The sequence below is a fragment of the Pleuronectes platessa genome, chromosome 6, assembly GCF_947347685.1.
Source record: "Pleuronectes platessa chromosome 6, fPlePla1.1, whole genome shotgun sequence".
Taxonomy (NCBI): domain Eukaryota; kingdom Metazoa; phylum Chordata; class Actinopteri; order Pleuronectiformes; family Pleuronectidae; genus Pleuronectes; species Pleuronectes platessa.
In genome coordinates this window covers 19,289,670-19,307,896 of record NC_070631.1, presented here as the reverse complement: position 1 = coordinate 19,307,896, position 18,227 = coordinate 19,289,670, and the positions used below count along the sequence as shown (strand labels likewise).

The window sequence follows — 18,227 nt, the reverse complement described above, 5'->3', positions numbered from 1 at the left end:
GAGTAAATGTGCCATCAAACCTACACTTGGCTAAAAGTGACTGGTAGGTCCTAGGAGCTTTAGTGATTATTCTGCAGGTTCACATGACTCACATCTTTCAAATTGCACAGATATTTCATTCTCTGATTCCCTGTAGTTATCAACACAGTTGTAAAGAATGCACTGTTCGATATGACATGGTCGTCGTCATCATATTAATTTGTCTTTTCAATGGAAACCATGCGTCTCCCTAACCTTTAACACAGATCCTGGGACAGTTAATGAAACCATATTTTATTATTTTGTAGGAAGTTACTAAGGGAGCATCAATTGGAGGCTGTAACCAAAGCTGTCCAGCATGAGGAGCTGGACAGAAGGCGGCGTTTGGACCACAAGAGAAAACCGGATTTCCCCTTACCGCTGCTGCCTGAATACACAACTGGTGAGAGTGAAAATCCTAATCCACAAAAATACGTACATAAATACTGACGGCAGCCACTGGACGATTCGATACAAAGCCCTTAACTTTTCTTTTTTATGTCCTGCATCCTAAATTCCCAATCCTAACTGTTAGCAAAGTACAAACCACAAAATCACCTATCGAACAAGTTGCTCCAAAGGGATAGTTCATCAAAATAGATAATTCACTCAATATCTACTCACACCTATGCTGATGGAGGGATGGGTGAAGTGTTTCTTTCCACAAACGGTTCTTCAGGGTTAAACAGTTTAGCAGCCGAATCCAATACAACTGAAGATATAAGGGACTTTTCTCCATATTGCTCCTGTGGTTTCATCCAATTAAACCCCTAAATGTCCTCTGATAACTTCTGACGAGGTGCCTTCATGGACGGTCAGAAATGCTAACGTCCGCTAGGCTTAAAACAAGGTGTAAATTACCCCGTTTCGAGTCGAATATGAATGTCTGGCTGGCGGACACTTGGATGACACCACACGAGCAGTATGGAGGCATGTTATGGATTTTTTTCAGTTGTTTTTTTGCATCTGAAGATAAGTCCCTAATATCTTCAGTTGAATTTGATTTGGTTGCTACAATGTCTCGCTCTGAAACTCCAGAAGTGTTTTGTCGACTCAAACGCTTCACCCACCCCTCCAATATAATTTTTGGTTGAACTATCCCTTTAATCTTAGGAGTAGGTTTTATCCAGCTTCTGAATTGTCTTTTATAATATCACATATCATATATCTTATCACACTTCAGTACGTGGTCATTCATTGTCAAATGTCCTGTGACGGTCAGGTTACTCTCTGCTAATGCTGCATTCCGTTACTCTCCATCTCTCCAGGGGATGTAGCCAAGCACGTGTCCTCAGCATCGGCATCAACCGTATCCAAGCAAGACGTGAAGTCCGCCGCACAGGCACTGATCTGCCTGGACTCCAGCAACACTGGCATCAGCGAGGAGGACAGCAAGACTCGCGCACATGACTCCATGACCAGAGAGCACAGACACAAGACAGGTGAGACAAACAAACAGGCAGCTTCCTTCAAGCATTTGTATAACCCAATTGTCATGTGTGTAGAGATACTTCATAAAATCAGGGTGTGGCTGAACTTCAAGAATGATAATCTGAAAGGATGATTCTTTATTTATTTGACACTGTTCAGAAAGTTGAGGTCCTGCCTCAGGCCCTTTATATTTCCCCCAAATTTCAAAATTATAGCAGATCCCCCTTTGTTTGTTAACCAAGCTGTATTTGTTCAAGTATAAACAGTAGTGATGAGGGAAGGAGCCGGAGCTGTGCCCTTCACACTGCAGGTCTCTCGCCCAGATTGCCCTCTAACCTTTATTTGAATATGCAAGTGGGCCAGTAAGTACGGCCGCTGTGGGAGGTCATGAAAGCAGATAGGGACACGGAGCTGTGAAGTCTATTTATCATCCAGTATGTATGTTCTAAGCTGTCTGCATAGCAGGGCAAAGCCTAAAGAAATCTACATGCTAGTACATCACACCTCTTATCAGCACAGCATGAGCTCTGGTGCAACATGTGAAGAGTTTTCTTTAGAGACGCCAGGCGTTGGGAGGTTTTCAGAATCTGGTTTATGCCAAGTAGGTTTACAATTCATTTTCTGTGGTGTGTTCGGGCAAGTGTTCATATTAAAAAAAAGTATATACAAATTAAATGTAAAAAATATTATAAACGGCAGGTACAGGATTGTGCAATACCCTCGAGAATGGATTGTGCAAAGTAGAGTTAGTCCGTTATTGGCCACAGGAAGTTGAAGTGTTTTGGTTTCAGGTTTAGAAACAAAAGGATAGTTCAAGTGTTTTTCAGCCAAGTAACAGTCCAACAGACGTTCAGACCTTCAAAGACCATGAGAGGTTTTCACAGGACAGAACAGAAACAGCTTCTGGGCATTCAATCAAATGTTTCTGCTCCTAAACAACAGTGCTTTTAACAGAACATTCCTGAAGTGAGGTGAAATTTAGGTTTTTGGTAGAATTATCAATTGTCCCATGGGACAACCCCTTTGTTTGAGTTTAAACAAAGGGGTTGCACAATGTACAATTATACAATTATGAGATAAACATTTTTATTTTGCTTTTTAAAAGCTAACCTGAACCTCATCTAAAAGCCAATCCGCTATCATTTGAAGACGAATTAGACTCTGGCCAATATTTAAGGGCTTCAGGGGTAGATAGCAGATATACCACAGGTGAAGTTTAAAGTCGAATTCTTTGCCCAGGGGTTCACAGAGGGAATGATGATCAACGGGAAACATCACTCACACTTTTTAAGTAGTTTTCCTGTATCGAGTGGAAAACTCACATCTCTTAAGCATCAGTCTCTTTGAGATTTAGCAAAGCAGCACTTAATCGCCTCATGACAGCCATGCATTTATTAAATTACACACTCTGTTTCACATTTCTTTCTGGGCCCACAGGTCTGAAAAATTCGGCTCATTAAAAGACCAAAGACTGAATTAGATTGAATTTTTTGAAAAAAATCAGTGGATGAAGAAAAAATTAAACCAAACATCAATTTGACTGAGGTTTTTTCTCCAAAACCGCAGCACAACAGATATCTGCGTTCCCGCTGTCTTCTCAGAACAGTAGACACAAGGATGATTAAATGAAATTAATGTTGGTGATGATATAAAAACTTTGGCCACAAAGACAGCGCTATCAAAACGCTAGTCAACACTGCAGATTTGATAGACTCATTGCATGACTTCCTGCTGTGTCAGATCAGACAATATAAATGACGCTGTGTGTTCCCTCCACATGCATAACATGCAGATCCTTAAATACTTTCAGCAGTGAACTGACTTTTTGGAAACATGTGCACCCAATTACTAAAAGCTTAAAGTCTCCCTACGCACTGTGTGCATGTGTTGGAGTTTTTGCAGATTAGCTGCCATGTGCATCAGAATATTTAAAACCTTCACAGGGTACAGCATGTACCGTTCCCTTATTGCCTGAGTGCACACACGCAGATGCCCAACATACACACACATAAATGAGTAGGGGAGTAGACTGAGAGAGACTGACGGGATGAGTCAATGAACGAAGATGAACAAAGAGAGATAATATGTAGATTTGGGAGCTGGGAAAAACAAAAGCAAATGAGCGAGAGAGAAAAAAGCATGGAGAGAGGAAGAGAGATGAAAGGAGAGCGAGCGTCTGTGGGGCAGATCAGAGTGGGTCTGTGGAGCAATAAAGCTGGCTAATCCTGGTAATGAGCCAGAACACACACACACACACTCTCACACACACATAACCAACACACCCGCATACACCACAGTGGCACAGTGACATAGTTGGGGTTGCATAACCAGTCTCCCCCTCCACTCTAATCCTACTTGTATAACCAGGCATTCACTGCAGTTATATAAGCTCTCTCTCTCCGTCTCTCTCTCCCCCCGCCCCCCCTCACACTAACATGCTGACACACACTCCTCCCATCATGCCCTCGCTGTTTGCCAGCTTGTGTAACTTTTCCCACTTGAAACCACTGACGTTCAAATCCTTTGTATCAGATATGGATTTCGGCCTCTCTGCTTCACACGCACGCTTTGTGACGTCCGCGACTTAAGTAACGCCGCCTAAGTGCTTGTGAAGGAGCCCTGCATCACTTGCCTATAAAATGTATAGGAAGAAGAGCTGCATCTGTATTTCATGTCAGTCCACCATTTTGTTGATAAAGTCTAAGTGTTAAGTGTGGAGGATCCACAGCGCGTTCATTTGAAAAGCATATGGTCCAGCGCACATAAAAAAAAAACAGCATCACACAGGATAAGACTTTACATCTTTATTTAAAGAATAACCAAAAAGAAACAAGAACTAGATCCCAGCAGTGGAGCCCATACCGATGCCATGGCCCAATGTTCCCAGTACATTTGATCTAACTGCACCATATTGCTCAAACTTTTAGAATATGAATATCAGCAAGATCCATGAATTATCCCCAGAGAAAAAATGAAAGTTTGGAAAAAGGCTGTATCCTTCAAAAATTACTACAAACCCAGCGGTTGCCTTTCTGACGTCTGCAGACTAAATTTAGACAAATTTATTTTCTGACCATAGCTGTCTAAAAAACCGTTTACAAGGGATTTTTTATAAAACCTTTAATATTTTACCTCCGCTGTCCTAATCAACCCTCATCTCTTGCCTCCTCTGTGCAGATGCTATTGATCTGAGCTCGGACGATGAGGACACCATCGTCCACATCAGCTACGAGTCCACCAACGAGGAAGAAGAGAGCGAGCCCAGCGGCTTGCACACCAACGACGGCCTGAACCAACCCGACGAGCAGGGCAGGGTGTTGGTGAACCTGAACCACCCGGAGTCAGAGACAGACATTTTCCTGTCGACTCAACTGGCACGAGCAGTCAAACCTCACCAGGTATTATGACTGCTCCAAAATACCTAAACAAGCCAAACTTTTCGTTCAGTTTTAATGAGAAAATACCTCTGACTTTTCACACAATTTCCATCTGTCCTCCCTTTCCAACAATCCTCCTCCTACATTGTCATTTAACTTTGTTTTGCCCTCTTTTCTTCTTTCTTCTTGTTCCGCCATCTTCCTTCTCTTTTTTCCCCCTCCCTCTTCATCCCACCGTTTCATCCTCCATCTCCTCTCTTGCCGTCGCTTCTCCTCAGATCGGCGGAGTCCGCTTCCTGTACGACAACCTGGTGGAGTCGGTGGAGCGTTTCAGCAGCAGCAGTGGATTCGGCTGTATCCTCGCTCACAGCATGGGCCTGGGCAAAACCCTGGAAGTCATCTCCTGCATCGACGTCCTGTTCAGACACACCCGGGTCCACACCGTGCTCGCCATCGTACCTGTAAGCATCTATGGTTTACTGTTGGAATGAGAGGATGCGTGAAGGACTGAAGCTATAGGCACATGTTGAGCTCACTGTGGGAATATGAAGCACAGATTTTCTGGGGGTTTGGGCACAATATGCTCGACTTTGTGTGAGGGCATTCACAGCTATTGTATTTTTGTAGTTGTCAACCATTCCGTAAAGAATTGTCAACTAGTCAATCAATTAATGTCAATTTGTGAGAGAGCGATAGGTGGCAGCTGGTCGGCGATTTGACATTTAGAGATTTCTCCCATTAACGTCTTCTTTACTCGCCCTTTTGGCGCTTCTCCTCACTAACTTAGCTATTGCTAGTGTAAGCTGTGAGCGGGTGTAGCTTTAGACTGCTTCATTACTGCACTTTGCTTAATCCACAGATTATGAACTAGTCCACAACGATGTTGACAATTTTTTTTATTGTCGAGTAGTCTGTGAAACGCTACATCTTGCCGACTAGTCTTAAATTTATGGTAGTGAATCACAGTGCATCAATAAGTGAATAGACATGTGACTATGGCTTAAAGTGTAAAATATTCTGGTCAGTTCATCATGTCAGCCCAAGCCTAAGATCTCCCACTTACTTCTCTCTGTCAGGTGAACACGTTGCAGAATTGGCTGTCAGAGTTCAACACATGGGACCCGCCCCCGGAGGCGTTGCCTCCAGATACCGACCCGGCACTGGTGACACCTCGCACCTTTAAGGTTCACATCCTGAATGACGAACACAAGTGAGTAAGAGGAACAAGAGCTTTTTTTCAGCTGCGGACCTTTTGAACTTCCTTTTCACTTTATCCCCATCTGGCTCTTCCTCTCCTCTACCTCGCCTTCATCCTCTTTCACAACAGCTGCCTCTGCCAGAAAGATTCGCTGATTCTCATGCTTTGCGCGTGTGTTTGGGCTTAGGGCGTAAAGAATGAAGGAATGCTGCAAGATGAGTGTGGAATTCAATGAAACAGTCTTGTCTAGAAATGACACACTGACCTCATTTCTTCGTATCTCGCCACCGTGATTGTTAAAAAATCCTACTCTTCACACTCTACTCATTTGCCATTGGTTTTTCAAGTTATTAGTCATTTATTAGAATCATTGTTTACAAATCAATGATTGTGACAAATTCTTCTAGTCTAGCTTGAAGATGCTTCAAATTACTGAGAAGAAAAAAACGCTCCAAGAATACTTTTTGCATTGCTACAGAGTTGTATTATTATATCATTGCATTTTGAATAAGTATTATTTTCTTTGTAAAATTTACGAATTTATTTGTATAGCTTTGGGGCACAACGTGCTCGCCACAGCACAAAGAGGGAGAGAGGTTGTTTTTCTTTTTGTGCAAATGGGGCAAATGATTTGAGAGATTCAAAAGAAAGGTCATGTGAAATATGAAAAAGAAGCTTAAATATATAACATTTTCTCAGTTAAGAGAGACATAAGAAGAATGTATCTGTTCTTGTGCTGCCCAGGAACACAGCTGCCAGAGCCAAAGTGGTAGAGGACTGGGCAAAGGACGGAGGAGTGCTGCTGATGGGCTATGAGATGTACCGCCTACTGTCGATGAAGAAGAGTATCGCGGCCGGGAGGAAGAAAAAGACCAAGAAAACTACTGGACCCGTAGTTGTTGACCTGGACGAAGAGGACAGGCAGCAGGAACTGCTCAAAGGTGAGAAAGAGTGGGGTAAAGAAGAAGACAAGGATGATAGAGGTTTGGAGCAGAGGAAGAAGGAGGGAATAGACAAAGGAAATGAAAACATAGAGAAGGGCAAGAAATGTGTTAAAATCTTCACATTAATCAAAGTGGTAAACATTTTTATCTCTCGTCTTCCTCCAGGTATCGAGAGAGCTTTAGCCCGACCTGGTCCAGATGTGGTGATCTGTGACGAAGGCCACCGCATCAAGAACTACCACGCCAGCACATCCCAGGCTCTGAAGAACATCCGAACTCGACGCCGCGTGGTCCTGACCGGATACCCACTGCAGAACAACCTGATTGAGTACTGGTGCATGGTGGATTTTGTCCGACCCGACTTCCTAGGTAAAGGGCAAGATCTGTAATGTACTTCACTTCCTAAATTTTAGCACTTTTCGTGATCAAAAGACTGAATACAGTTTTTAACGCTCTGTATGTATTTCAGGTACACGCCAGGAGTTCAGTAACATGTTTGAGCGTCCTATTGTGAACGGGCAGTGTGTGGACAGCACACCTCAGGACGTTCAGTTCATGAGGCACAGGAGCCATGTGCTGCACAGCCTGCTCGAGGGCTTTGTACAGAGGTGAGATGGTGCTTTTACAAACCTGCAGTCCAGTAAGTAAAACTCAACCTCCTTAAACATCTTATACATCTACTGACACCTGTCTTCATTCCAGACGAGGCCATGATGTCCTGAAGGACCAGCTGCACTCTAAGGAGGAGCATGTCATCCTGGTGCGTCTGTCTCCCCTGCAGAGGGCGCTCTACACAGAGTTCATGACCCGCTTCAGGGAGGCAGGAAACTCCGGCTGGCTCAGCCTCAACCCACTGAAGGCTTTCTGTGTCTGCTGCAAGGTGAGGAACAGGGCATGTGTGCAGAGATCTGTGAACTCAACATGGACACAAAAAGATGATTATTTGATATGTATGGTAGTTTTTTTTCTTCAAAATTTGGATCTGTTCTATCTCCAAAATATTTTAAAAAAAACACACTTTAAAACCTAGGCGGTGTTTGAAAGCGACCCTAGAACCTGAGGGTTTATATAAACTAAAATCTTTCAACCTCTGAATCAGATAGTATCAGAAATAAAAAGCATTTGGCATTCAATGTAAATCTTAGCAATTTCCCTAAACTTGTTCATTTTTGTTAAAAGCCACAAACTAAGCAAACTCGACAAGATCCCTCTTTCTTATTCCTCCTCCTAAAACATGTCTCTTACTGCCTAAACCTTGGTCATTAGACACATCGTTTGGGTCTGAATCATGTACTTATCAATGAAACACTGCTATACTATGGATTATATACTTTTTTTAGACAAAGAGAGCTAACAAACTTTCCTGGCAATTTCAGTTTGCCTTACAAAATTTTTTAATAAATGTGATGATTAAGTGTTGCTAAAAAGCTGGTCTCCTGTCATTCATCAGATTTGGAACCATCCAGACGTGCTGCACGAGGCCTTACAGAAGGAAAACCTGGCGAGTGACCAGGATTTGGACCTGGATGACATGACCTCCACAGGACACACCCGGTGTCCGTCCGCTCCCAATCAGAAGCCCAAGCCGCTGGAGAATCCTAACCCCCCAGGCGGACTGAGTCTCACCCAGCTGCAGGAGAAAGCCAATCAGGTCATCACTTACGAATGGGTACGTTCAAAGAGGAGCACTTTTATCACTGCAGCGCAAATCTTTGAGGACAAATGGCAGGTTTTCCAACCTTTACAAGTTTAGCTGTGAACAGAAAAGTTATTTTATTAATGATACTTTCTCTCAATTTCCAAATGTAACTCTGGTATCAATTTAATTGTGTAATTTTATTCATATGCTTTCCTAAACCTTCTTTTTTACGTATGTTTGTGTATTTATCTGGCAACAAACATTAATTACACACTTTTTGTATAGCACTTTTTATAAAGTTTACAAAGTGCTTTGAGAAGAAAGCAAGAAACTTACATTAAAACTAAAAAAGTAAATTAAAAGTCATTTTAAACAAAGTGTAATACATTTCCAGTTTTAAATAAATATTTGTTAAAATTGGTTGTCATTGCTTATAATGTAACCTCACATCTTTATGGTCAGCTTTAGTTGCATGGATGAGAACAACTTCTACGTAAACAGCTGAGCTATGAATTTGAAACAAATGTTTAAAAGGGACGGGACTTTGAATCATCTCTCTTTTCATGTGGCCAGGCGAAGGAAATCATGTGTGACTACGAACCTGGCATCCTGGAGAACTCGGCAAAGATGGTGATGCTGTTCCACCTGATAGAGGAGAGCGTCAGGACGGGAGACAAAATGCTCGTCTTCAGGTAAGAGTTCAGACAAGATTTTCCCTGTGGCAGCTTCGCTCAGCTTTATAACATGATTAGGTTGAATTCTACTTCGCATTACATTTAAATTCCAGCCTGTTATCTACTCTGAACTCTCCTATCCTTCTCCTGCAGTCAGAGTTTGTCCACGCTCACGGTGATTGAGGATTTCTTGGCAAAGAGGCCGGTGCCTCACTCGCCCAACACGTCCAACAGGGAGAAACCCAATCCGAATTGGGTCCGCAACCTCAACTACTACAGTAAGTGGTCATTTCAAATGATTGACAGATGTGTTTTCTAGCCTGGTATTTGAATGAGTAAGTAAGCTGAATATATCTGGAGGACAAGTCAGTTTCAAAAGTTGTTATGCACAAACACAAGTGACACATACAGTGACACATTAGGTTGAATATTGTTGACCTTGTTGTCTTCATTAGCATATTAAAGAAATAAAAACTAGTTTTCTGCTCACGGTGCATAATATTACACACTAATGACTGTGGTGGTGGCAGTAACTTGGTTTTCTGCTGCTTCTCCTCCCATTGACTCACAATGAGTGCTGCCACCTGCTGGTCTTTCTCAATATCATCCAGACTTTGGTTAATGGTTCTCCACAGGCCCAGAAAGGACTTCACAGCTGTTGTAGAGTTGCTGTTTGTGTTTTTTAGATGTATCAAGAATCGCTCTGAAAACCATTCTTTAAAGAAAAGAGATAAAAAGCGCAAAATATAATATATCAATGTGTGCAAAGCTGCTGAAAACCTTGTTGTAACTCTGCATTGGTGTGTGTTGTCTTGAAGGACTGGATGGAAGTACGACGGCCTCAGAGAGAGAGAGATTGATAAACCAGTTCAACGAACCATCCAACACCTCCGTGTGGGTTTTCCTGCTGTCAACCAGGTAACAAGTCAACTCAGCATCCAAAATATTAATGGTAGAAAATAACTTTGAAATATCGAGCTTACGAATGTAACATTTAGCTGCTTTAATAAACACGACCTGACCTCTTTGTTCCTCAGGGCTGGTTGTCTGGGAGTAAATCTGATTGGGGCGAACCGCGTGGTGGTGTTTGACGCCTCCTGGAACCCCTGCCATGACGCCCAGGCCGTGTGCCGTGTCTACCGCTACGGTCAGAAGAAGCCGTGTCACATCTACCGACTTGTGTGCGACTTTACGCTGGAGAAGAAGATCTACGACCGCCAGATCTCCAAGCAGGGGATGTCCGGTGAGCTGGTGGCAGGGATCCATTCATTGCCTTTTAATATGAACGTGGAAACATTACAGTCAAATAACTCAAATAATCTCTCATAATGCTAAAATACACATTTTGGTACATTAAAATAGTAAAATAATCAATGAAAAAAAGCAGTGTTTCCCATAGAATTAATTCAATCTATGGCTGTATCTAGGGTGTACGTGCACGAACTCGAGGGTCACGCTCACTTAACAGTGACTCCAAGTGACTGGTTTACAGACTAAAGATTGAAAGATGAGTTCTCACATGAGAAAAACAACTGCATTTCTGCCACAGCTGTAGCTGGAACTACTGTCTGCATAGACAGTCAAAATGTTATGAACCATAGCACGAGCACAATGTACCGTAACAGTGAGCATGTGGCAAACAGTGCGGCACACACCAAGTTAGAGATCTCTTATGTCAGTGTGGCATCAGATGGAGTTGTCAGCATTGAAATCTACACGGATGGACGATGACAATGAAAACTACAGTCCAGTCTCTACCCGTCCAAAACTAAATCATCAGCTTTGTGTTGAAACTAGAGCTCTCTTCCCAAGAGTCTGACAGAGTAAACTGTCTCAAGTGTTTGTTGTAAGCTTGGACCGCTGATATTTTGGAGAGCTGTGTTAATCCGCCTTTTCCTGTTTGCTCTCTTTTTGTTCATGTGCTCCTCACTGTCCTACCATCCTGGTCCACTCAACTCTTTCTCTTTTTCCTCTTGTTTCTTCATCAGACCGGGTGGTGGACGACCTGAACCCTGTGCTGAACTTCACCAGGAGGGAGGTGGAGTCTCTTCTTCACTTCGTGGAGGAGGAGCCGGACCCTGACCAGGTCTCGCTGCAGCCCCAGGACAATATGGAGCCGGTCCTCAGAAAGGCGCTACACCGCTATCCTCACCTAATCACCAAGGTAGATGAACAGAGGAGAGTGATGCTTTGGGGAGTTGTTTTTGTCAACCAGTCTACACATTTTAAATTCTTTATCATGATCTTGGAAGGCAGACAACGAATTTTATTATGTGTCAATTTGTGTAGAGAAGGCTGCACCAGAGATGCCTGGAAAGACAGGAAATGGCAAATACAGACGGAAGATTAATATCATTCATAGCATTAGTATCTGGATTTTTCAAGGTCGCCCTATTATTCAAAGAGCCCTTGAGTCAAGTCAAACTAAAACCTGCTCAACTAAAAGCACAGCTCGCTGAAGACATGGTGGTATTCACCATGCTATGTCCTATTTTTCTGTGTGCCATGAACCCCAAACCTCTGCTTTTTAATGGCTTTTCCCCCATGCTCATAAAAAAATTGTCTTTATTTATCTTTATTTACATTTGATCGCCTGTTTATGCACACATGCACAAAGTAGACCATGCGTTTTTCCCCCTGGCTTTTTTTTGGCATTTTTTAAACTGCTGCAGACTGTTGCAACAAATCTCTGTGTGATGGAGCCTCAATATTACTTAGATGTTGGCATTTTGAATTAGATAAACTTCACTTTTAAACAACCTCATAGAGAGACATAAATGAATGATGCATATCTCAAATCTCTTTTTCATCCACCCTTTCAGCAACCATTCCCCCATGAGTCCCTGCTGATAGACCGCAGGGAGCTGAAGCTGAGCAAGGCCGAGAAGTCGGCTGCTAAGAAGGGTTATGAAGACGAGAAGAGGGCCTCAGTGCCGTACACCCGCCCCTCCTACGCTCACTACTACCCCGCCAGTGACCAGAGCCTCAGCAACATCCCCGCCTTCAGCCAGAGAAACTGGTCAGTGACTCAAAGCCTCATTACTGCCATTTAAACTAAAGGGAAAAATAGCTTTTTAGTGATGAGTACAAGTGACTTAAAATGAAACGTATGCAAGTATGTATTTAAAGATTTAGAATTTAACCTTTTTTTTACGTTTTTTAATGCAGATTTTCATTTCAATCCAGGAGCTCAAATAAAAATAAACCCTATTCCTTGTTTAACAATGAACACTATTCCTAACTTTCTGCTCAGGCGTCCTCCCCCTCGAACCGAGGAGAAGCCAGTGGCCAGTGTCCGGCCAGTCCAGTCAACCCCGGTTCCCATGATGCCCCGCCAGTCGTCTGGAGGCTCTGACACAGGCAACGATTCATCCAAAACCAACCTGGGAGGATTCTCAGTGAAATGCCTGGAAAAAGCCGGGGTCTTTGTACAGAAGATGGTCACCACTAATGGTATCAAAACTTTACATGCTCTGTACAATTTGCTCTGCTTCTTACTTCCCCCACATACCACTCATCCTTTTGAACTTTCTTTATGATATTTGATAAGGAAATGTTTGTATTTACTCATCTCAAATGTTATTTTAATTTTTAGACATAGTGATTCCAGGCACCAACAGTTCAGCAGATGTTCAGGCCAGAATCCCAGCTGGAGAGAGCATCCACATCATCAGGGGCACTAAAGGTAATCTATCCCTCCACACTGTTAGTAAATTATACTTGTCAGAATAATCATTAACTGTTGAAATTTTTTTTTACATATAATGATCTGTTTTTAATTGATCATTTCCTGTTTTAGGGACTTACATCAGGACATCTGATGGTCGAATCTTTGCCATCAGAGCAGCTAATAAAGCCAAGTCTGTAGAGGAGAGTACAACAGCACCACCGGAAGGTAATTTACCAGAAATGAGCACTGCTAAATGTGTAGAGTACTTGATAGACACACAGATTTAAAGGTTCAGTATGTAGAATTTATCTTGTGGTGAAGTTGTATGTTGCAGATGAACCCTCCCCTTTCAAACAGGAAAGAAAACCTGTGGTAACCTTCAGTTTTTATAAAAACTCTAAAGATGTTTAGTTTTTGTTTTGTTTGGACTACTGTAAAAAACATGGCAGCCTCTGTAGAGTAAATATAAAGTGTTTTAAATACGAAGTGCCCATTTAAGGGTAAAGGAAACCACAATTCGTACATTTTAGATACAAATTACTAGTGAAAACATCACTAGGATAATTTTATATCCAATTTCTGCTGATAGATCTGTTTCACCTAAATCTGACACTGGACCTATAAAATATAATTGACACTAAATTATTAAAATAAAGTATGTGTATGTGAAGAGTTAAACTTTTTCCCTAAATCTAATCTCTTCTTCTCAGACTTGCAGGCCCCACCAGACAAGGTTTCAAAGAATGGTAGTGACAGTTGTCAGTCACCTGACATTAGGCAAGAGGTACCCTCCAAGCCTGTGCCCCGCCCTCTTTCACCTGATTGCCCAGAGATCATCAACGAGCTGCAACGCTACACAGGAGCCACAGCGGGGCCAGAGATGGCGGCTGTGAGCAACCCAAACAACCTGCCTTCCACCAAACGGCCTCAGACCAATGGCAGCAGTAGGAGCAGTTTACCCAGTGGAACTATGAGCCACCATGATGCCTCTGTGACCAATGCAGTGCAGCTCAGCATTGACACAACCGCCGCCCAAGACATGAGAACATGCTCCAAGCGCAAAGCCTCCACCCCACCTTCGGTTGAGCAGCCCAGCAAGCAGCCGTCTGCTGCCAAGCACTCCTCAGCCTCTCTGGCCTCACAAGGCTTCCCCTTCACTGGGGGCTATGGCCTCCCTCCAGTCGGCCTCAACCCTGCCATGTTGAGTGGTTCACTGGGGCACCCGCTCTTTGTTGGGGCTGGTTCGCCTTACTTCCAGCCCCCCCACACTCAACTGGGAGACCCCAGTTACATGTACGCAGATCTGTTTGGCTTGGGCGGAGCCTGCTCTTCCTCCACCTCCTTGTCGACAACAACAGCTACTGCCGTCTCCTCTTCATCATCAGTTAACGCTGCCAGTTTGGTTCCAGGTGCCCTGCCGCCATTCATGCTGAACCCCAGCATGGCGGGCATGGCTGGGATGCTCGCCCCAGGCTTCCCTCTCTCTTACAATCAGTCTCTGGCCAGCCTCTACACAGGGTCCATGCTCCCTGGTGGGCTTCCAGGACCAGCCGCCACTCCTGGCCCTGCTGGAGCCAGCTTCCTTTCCCAGTATCCTCCCACTGCTGCCTCCAGCTCCTCCTCATCCTCCCCTTCCTCCTTCTCCCCCTCAGCACGGTTTGAGGGCCACCGGGGTCCAGTTCTGATGAATGGTGGGAATGCTAGCAGCACCAGCTGCTCAGATGATGACGATGATGATGTAATTGAGGTCAGGGGACAGTGACAGATGAATGATGTGCTTGTTTGAGAAACCTTGATCCGATTGAAAAATCATCACAATAGGATGATATCCTCTGTGCCAGGATACAGGCTTCGAAGAGCCTGTGGCCGAGGCTGTGTGGAAATGGAGAAAAAAAAATGGAACGCCAATATGTGATGACAACTGAGCCCCTGCTAACGAGTCTGTTCTGCCTTTGAAAAACTGTCCGAGCAGAGATTGAACACAGACTAGAGACAGAGCAACAAACTTTGATGCTGAATAACACAAGATGAAATCTGAGGAAGAAAAAAAAGCTCCAGAGGGAGGAAGAAAAAAGAAAATCCGAAGACTTAGGGCTTCCAAGTTTTTTTTGTTCAAAACTGGCATTGAGATACTGATCACTGGACTTAGAACTGCTGATTGTGGGCCTGCAGTGACCACAAAGGGCCACTAGTTGTCCTGTTGACTTTTGAGATTCTAGTTCTGCAGCTTTATCAATGTCATGACTCTTTTGCTTTACTCAGCTAATTAAATGATGATGTTAGGATGGAATTGCTTATAAAAAAAGTTGTGATGATAAAGTCAGCTGGTAGTTACGTCTGTTAAATATCAATACTGATGTGTTGTTTGTCACATGTCAAATATTGCTACTGAATATTTCTTCAAATGATAGAGGTTAAAAGATCAAACAGAAGTTTTAAATGATGGTAATAATTCACTGCCAGGATGGTTGACGGTGTTTTACTACTTGAATTATTGAAGAAGCATTTTAAGGTCTGTTGAAACTTTCAAACTCTAATGAAAGAATGTATACTTAATGAGATGCCTTTAAACCAGGCCTTTTTGAAAAAAACTCCTATTTAGGCATCAGGTTTTTCTTTGCGTGTGTATTTTCTATTTATGTGATCTTTGATTTTTTTAGATGATTGCCTAAAAACAACCAGGTGAAAAGTAAAAAAAAAACTGTGTTGTAGTGAGGTGTCCTCCTCGTAGCGGAGAAACAACCAACAGAAAATGCCTTTTTGCCTCCATCTTTCTGAATGTGAACTGTGAGAGAGAGGAGAGGCAAAGAGAGACAGACAGTCGCCGCGGCTCTCTGAATCTCGCCCACAGTCTTACTGTAGCCTAGCGAAAAACGATGCAAAACACTCACTCAAGCCTATATATGTATTTGTACAAACCCCGGAGGAATTGAGCTCGCAAACTCCCGAGTTTTGTTGTTCGCCTGTGTTGTTCCTTAGTCTGTATTTGTGTGTTTTGTTGTTAAGGGTGACAAAAGGAATGGTTTTAAAAAGAAAATTAAGTGAATAGAAACTTGTGTTACTTGGTTTGGTGACTCGTACTGACACGGATTCCATCTTTGCTCTGCTCTATCTGTCTCATATTTTGTCACCAGAGGTCAGTGTAAAACCAAACTCATTTTTTTGTTCTTTTTGAGAGATGGTGTAGCTTTGCCAAAAAAACGAGAAATGCACAAGCACATCGTCGGCCTCCATCGAAGAGGACTTTGTCTTATGAGACCAAATTACGCTGTTTACTCCTTAAAATCCACGACAGCAGCACGCTCTCTCTCTCTACTATAGCATCCTCACACCCACAATCGACACGTACATATACATCTCTCTCATTAGGACCCTGCAGGAAACACTGTACACTGCACTGCACTGTAAAAAGAGACACAAATCTGTACACGTCTGTGGACTTGTCCAACGCTGGGACAAGCTTCATCATCACGTGACCAAGTTCCTCTTCAGATTAACCACACGCCACCGTTCAGCTGTTCCAAATTATCCACTCTGATCACATCAATCGTTGGATCACTGTCCTCGAATAGAAACTCTTCTCCTCCGAAACGGCTGCAGGAAGAGCTTTAAAAAAAAAAAACTGCTCTTTTGTGGAAAGCGAATCTCTTTAACATCATCAGAGCAAAAACTAAGCATTTATTGTAATTTCTCTTCCATGTATTTTGCTCCTCATATTGAAACTGTTAGTCTACAAATTATACTTTTTTCTTTCTCTCTTTATGATGTTTGAATTTACCAAATTTATTTATTTATGACGGTGCGTATTTATTCATTTTTATTTTTTGTAAAATGTGTTTTTTTTTGGTCCTTATTGCTTTTCTTTGTTTATAAACATTTTTACAGTCATGTAACTTTCGTGTTACTGCAGATGAAAAACGCTTTATTTTTTATGTTAATGTTTTTTTTTAGGAAGTACAATCTGCCAATCTGACCCAACACGTGAACTTGTGCAGAACTTGCATGTGGACCAATGAACTGGTTTGTTAGTGTGCACATTAATATCCAGGAACAACATATTGAAGATAGATGGAGTAAATATCATGTTTACAGTAACTCTGATCAGATGTTGATTATATATTTTAAAAGAAGACATTAGGGATATATTGATAATTGGGGATATATTGATCAGCTCTGATTCCTTCATCCTGCATCGTCACAAGCTGCATTCAGGACACGTATCTTAGAATTTGTAACTGAATAATATGAGCCATTTGTTTGCATGTAAATGAAGCAAATTCACAAGGAATGGGTCAGAAACAGGCAGTCATATCACTCAAAACCTGAAAAAAAAACAATGATATCAAGTGCTTCTCTTTTCTTTTACTTTTTTTGTTGTTCATCATCATATCATCAGAAATGTCCATCTGTGTCGTCATCATGATGGAAAATGAGCAAGTTTCCTCAGTGTTGAACTGTTTTGTTGTCAGCTCAGCCTTTGCTGCGCAGTTCAACTGCTCTTTTATTTCACAGCTTTCTACTTGAATTTACATATTTATTTATACAAATCGATTTGGTTGAGCCGACTGTCTGAATTCCATTTTATTCGAGGAGAAGATTAAAGCTGCTGACTTTGAGGATTGGCTCTAGTCAAAGCCTATTGTGTAGTTTATCGATGGATAATGTGTATGACCTTGGATTACTTTTAGATCCTTTTTTGTGTTTGTTTTTTGGAAGTTTGTAAATAAAAGAAACATGTTCTAAATAGCACTTTTTCTTGTTTCTTTATAAATAGTATCAGCAGATTGAGCAGGAAACTAAGCACATTTAAGGTCTTATTCCAAGAAAATGAACCACTCGTAAAATACCATGACACTAGTATAACGTTCTCCACCACATTCCTGTGATATGACAATAATTAATGTAATAAAGAATATTTTACAGTTACAAAAGGCTTCACACAAGATACTAATGAATAAGTTATTAATTCGAGGTAAACTGATTTGAAGCAAACACTATTTAAAAATCAAACATTAGGGAGGAAATGCTACAGATTCTAAAAGGATTTAAATGGTAAGACCAAACCCAGGTTTAAATACAAATATAAACAATCGCATATGAATGCACTGTACTCTACACAATACTGTATTTTCCTGAAGCCTTTGCAAACCTATATTGTTGTTTTTTATTCAGACGAAATCTCTAAAACAATACCCCAAGCCCTCAAACACTCAAATGATCTGTCCATTATAATTTGTGTCCCATTTTAGTGTGAAGTTTATTTTATTTTTCCTTTA

At 42.1% G+C, this 18,227-nt stretch overlaps 1 protein-coding gene across 3 annotated transcripts in view; it reads left to right on the top strand.

The window, feature by feature from the left end:
• Positions 1-17,695, top strand: part of LOC128442667 (helicase ARIP4) — a 66,438-nt gene extending 48,743 nt beyond the window's left edge. For all 3 annotated transcript variants that reach the window (XM_053425222.1, XM_053425224.1, XM_053425223.1), the window contains 20 exons: positions 288-421; positions 1,287-1,460; positions 4,627-4,847; positions 5,105-5,287; positions 5,903-6,036; positions 6,769-6,965; positions 7,134-7,337; positions 7,438-7,576; positions 7,671-7,848; positions 8,419-8,637; positions 9,181-9,299; positions 9,435-9,559; positions 10,100-10,199; positions 10,319-10,524; positions 11,270-11,445; positions 12,104-12,300; positions 12,535-12,734; positions 12,877-12,966; positions 13,081-13,176; positions 13,662-17,695. In XM_053425222.1, coding sequence (XP_053281197.1) covers positions 288-421; positions 1,287-1,460; positions 4,627-4,847; positions 5,105-5,287; positions 5,903-6,036; positions 6,769-6,965; positions 7,134-7,337; positions 7,438-7,576; positions 7,671-7,848; positions 8,419-8,637; positions 9,181-9,299; positions 9,435-9,559; positions 10,100-10,199; positions 10,319-10,524; positions 11,270-11,445; positions 12,104-12,300; positions 12,535-12,734; positions 12,877-12,966; positions 13,081-13,176; positions 13,662-14,713 — 4,144 coding nt within the window. In that variant the 3' untranslated portion in view covers positions 14,714-17,695. The remainder of the gene's footprint in view (positions 1-287; positions 422-1,286; positions 1,461-4,626; positions 4,848-5,104; positions 5,288-5,902; positions 6,037-6,768; positions 6,966-7,133; positions 7,338-7,437; positions 7,577-7,670; positions 7,849-8,418; positions 8,638-9,180; positions 9,300-9,434; positions 9,560-10,099; positions 10,200-10,318; positions 10,525-11,269; positions 11,446-12,103; positions 12,301-12,534; positions 12,735-12,876; positions 12,967-13,080; positions 13,177-13,661) is intronic.
• The last annotated feature ends 532 nt before the right edge of the window (positions 17,696-18,227 follow it).